Source organism: Rosa chinensis, chromosome 4 (genome assembly GCF_002994745.2).
Source record: "Rosa chinensis cultivar Old Blush chromosome 4, RchiOBHm-V2, whole genome shotgun sequence".
Taxonomy (NCBI): Eukaryota; Viridiplantae; Streptophyta; class Magnoliopsida; order Rosales; family Rosaceae; genus Rosa; species Rosa chinensis.
In genome coordinates this window covers 39,410,356-39,412,905 of record NC_037091.1, presented here as the reverse complement: position 1 = coordinate 39,412,905, position 2,550 = coordinate 39,410,356, and the positions used below count along the sequence as shown (strand labels likewise).

The window sequence follows — 2,550 nt, the reverse complement described above, 5'->3', positions numbered from 1 at the left end:
GCCTCATACTTAGGTCTCGTATTCTCACACAGAAACACTAACAAAATAAACATTTTTAAAGCATGTTAATCACTACACAACAACGCATATTCTAGCAAAGACAAAGATACTAATCCCAGTTTTTTAGCTTGGTGATAGCACACATCTTATAAAACGTAAAGGATACGAGTAGATGAATTAAAACCCCACAACACAGAGACTTTATTACATCAAAAAAAAAAGAAAAGAAAAAAGAAATGCATGCAAAAGAGAAACTAATGACTAGAATTTATCATGATGAATTGGGAAACCTCCTTCACCTTGCCCTTCAAAGCATTGCTCAATTGCTTGTACTACTTTAACGACCCACAGTAACAAGGCTAGAAGAAGTTAAGGATATCTGAGAGGAAGCAGCCTGAGTTTGTAGTTGATGTTCAGGTTGTACTGAATGATCATGCATGTCCCTTGGAAGTTCTGGTAATGGTGCTTCAAGCTGAAGAACCTTCATTACTTGCCCTGCTTTTGGTCTTTTCTTGTTGTTGCGGTGAGTACACCATAGTCCAACAATCAACAGGCATTTCATTTCATTTTCATTATAATTCATTTCTAATCTTTCATCAGCTGCATCAAGAAGATTTCCTGCAAGGTGTAACTGGAAAACCCAACTAAAAAGTGGCAAGTGATATTCTCCATGTTGGTATGTCTTCCTTCCACATGCAATTTCCAAGGCTACAACTCCAAAACTAAACATGTCAGATTCCTTACTAGCCTTTCCTTCATTAGCATATTCTGGGGCCATGTATCCAAAAGTCCCTACTACTCCTCTTGTCTGAGTCCTGAACCGGGGATCCACGAGCTTAGCAATGCCAAAATCACCAAGCTTAGTGCTGAAGTCGTTATCCAACATTACGTTGGCTGATTTGATATCCCTATGAAGGACACATTGCTCTGCCTCCTCATGTAGATAATGAAGGGCTGAGACTAAGCCTAAAGCTATCTTGTACCTGTTATCCCATTGAAGGGTTGTTCTGGTGCCAAATAGGTGGGTGTCAAGGCTGGTGTTAGGCATGTATGCATAAACAAGTAAGCATTCACCCTGCTCATGACACCATCCAATGAACTGCACCAGGTTTCGATGGATTACGCGGCTTATGATTCTGACTTCATTAATGAAGACCTTCTCATATTGCTGATTAGATTCTGCAAAGAGTCTCTTCACAGCAACTGTGCAACCTCCAAGATCTTGTAGGAGTCCTTTATATACCTGTCCGGATCCTCCTTGGCCTAGCCTTCTATCGCTTGCAAAGTTGTCCGTAGCAGCAACTAATTCCTTGTAACCAAATCGTTTTGGCAAGGTCACTCTCTCAAGATCTGTATTTACAGTGGACACATCCTGGGAGTTATTGTTTCTCCTCTTCCTTGATACCACTAACCAACATACGACGACACCAAGCATCAGAGTGAAGCCAAGAATTGCAATGACCAATATCAAGAATGTCTTCTTCTTCTTCTTCTTCTTCTGCTTGATTTTGCCCCTTGTAATATCGTTATCAACCAAAGTTGAATTGAATTCCCATGAACTTATGACATGCCGCTCAGAGAATTCTCCACTTGAAGCAGAAAAACCGATTGTAACCCATTCGGGAAGAACCTTTCGCAAGTCAACATGGTAAGTGATAGAAGAAGCATTCCCCAAAGACGCAGGGTCAAATTTCTCAGTGAACGTCCAAAACACAGTAAGGTTGTTGGCAGTAGCGCTATAAGTTATCCATGCATTACCAAGCTTCCCCGAGATGATGCTAACATTCCAATCGGCGTAAACAACTGAAGCGACATCTTTGATATTGATCCCAATATGAGGTCCTGGTGGATCCCATTCGTTGTTCGACCAAGTATCAAACTCCACGCTTACAACTTGGCTTTGGGAAGCATTAAGAGTACTGGCATGGGTGTTGAAGAGTCCTAGACCACCAACTGAAAAGTCTGGCGGAAACTGATAGCCCACGGGAGATAGGAAAAAGGCAACTCCATCACTGAAGACTTCGCTATTATCAGTGTCGACCATGAAAGTGAAATGAGTACTGAAGTCGGCGAGTGGCCCAGTAGTACTGTTACTGTTCCATAGATGCAAAGGCTCGGCATACATAGCCCGTCCAACACGGTATTTATAAGTTATTTTGTTGAGCTCAATCACTTCCGACGAAGGCCAGGCATCACCTTGGTAGACAACCCCCTTTGTAGCAGCGTTGAATTGATTTATGCTGAAGGAAAGTGGATGAGAAAAGTGAGGGAAAAAAATTATGAAACTTAAGAAGCAAAGATTGCATAAGCAGATTGCCTGGTTGCTTCTGCTTACAGACATGATAACTTGAGACAAGCAAGAACTGAATATTGGTAACAATTATAAAGACTATCATTAGAGAAGTAAATAACAAGTCCACTCCAGCCGTCGGAGTTCAGAACTTCAGACCGGAAAAAGAAAATAGAAAGAAAGACCCAGAAACAAATAAAATAAAAGGATAGTTATAAGGTGGTGCTATCATTGCCGGCCTTGACTAGGTATGGGCTGTC

The 2,550-nt window shown here is 41.4% G+C and overlaps 1 protein-coding gene across 1 annotated transcript; it reads right to left on the bottom strand.

Annotated features, from left to right (window-relative positions):
- Window positions 1-337: 337 nt before the first annotated feature.
- Window positions 338-2,125, bottom strand: LOC112199277 (L-type lectin-domain containing receptor kinase IX.1). The gene has a single exon (XM_024340315.1). It carries the CDS (start codon window positions 2,123-2,125, stop codon window positions 338-340), a length of 1,788 nt encoding a protein of 595 aa, XP_024196083.1.
- Window positions 2,126-2,550: the final 425 nt, after the last annotated feature.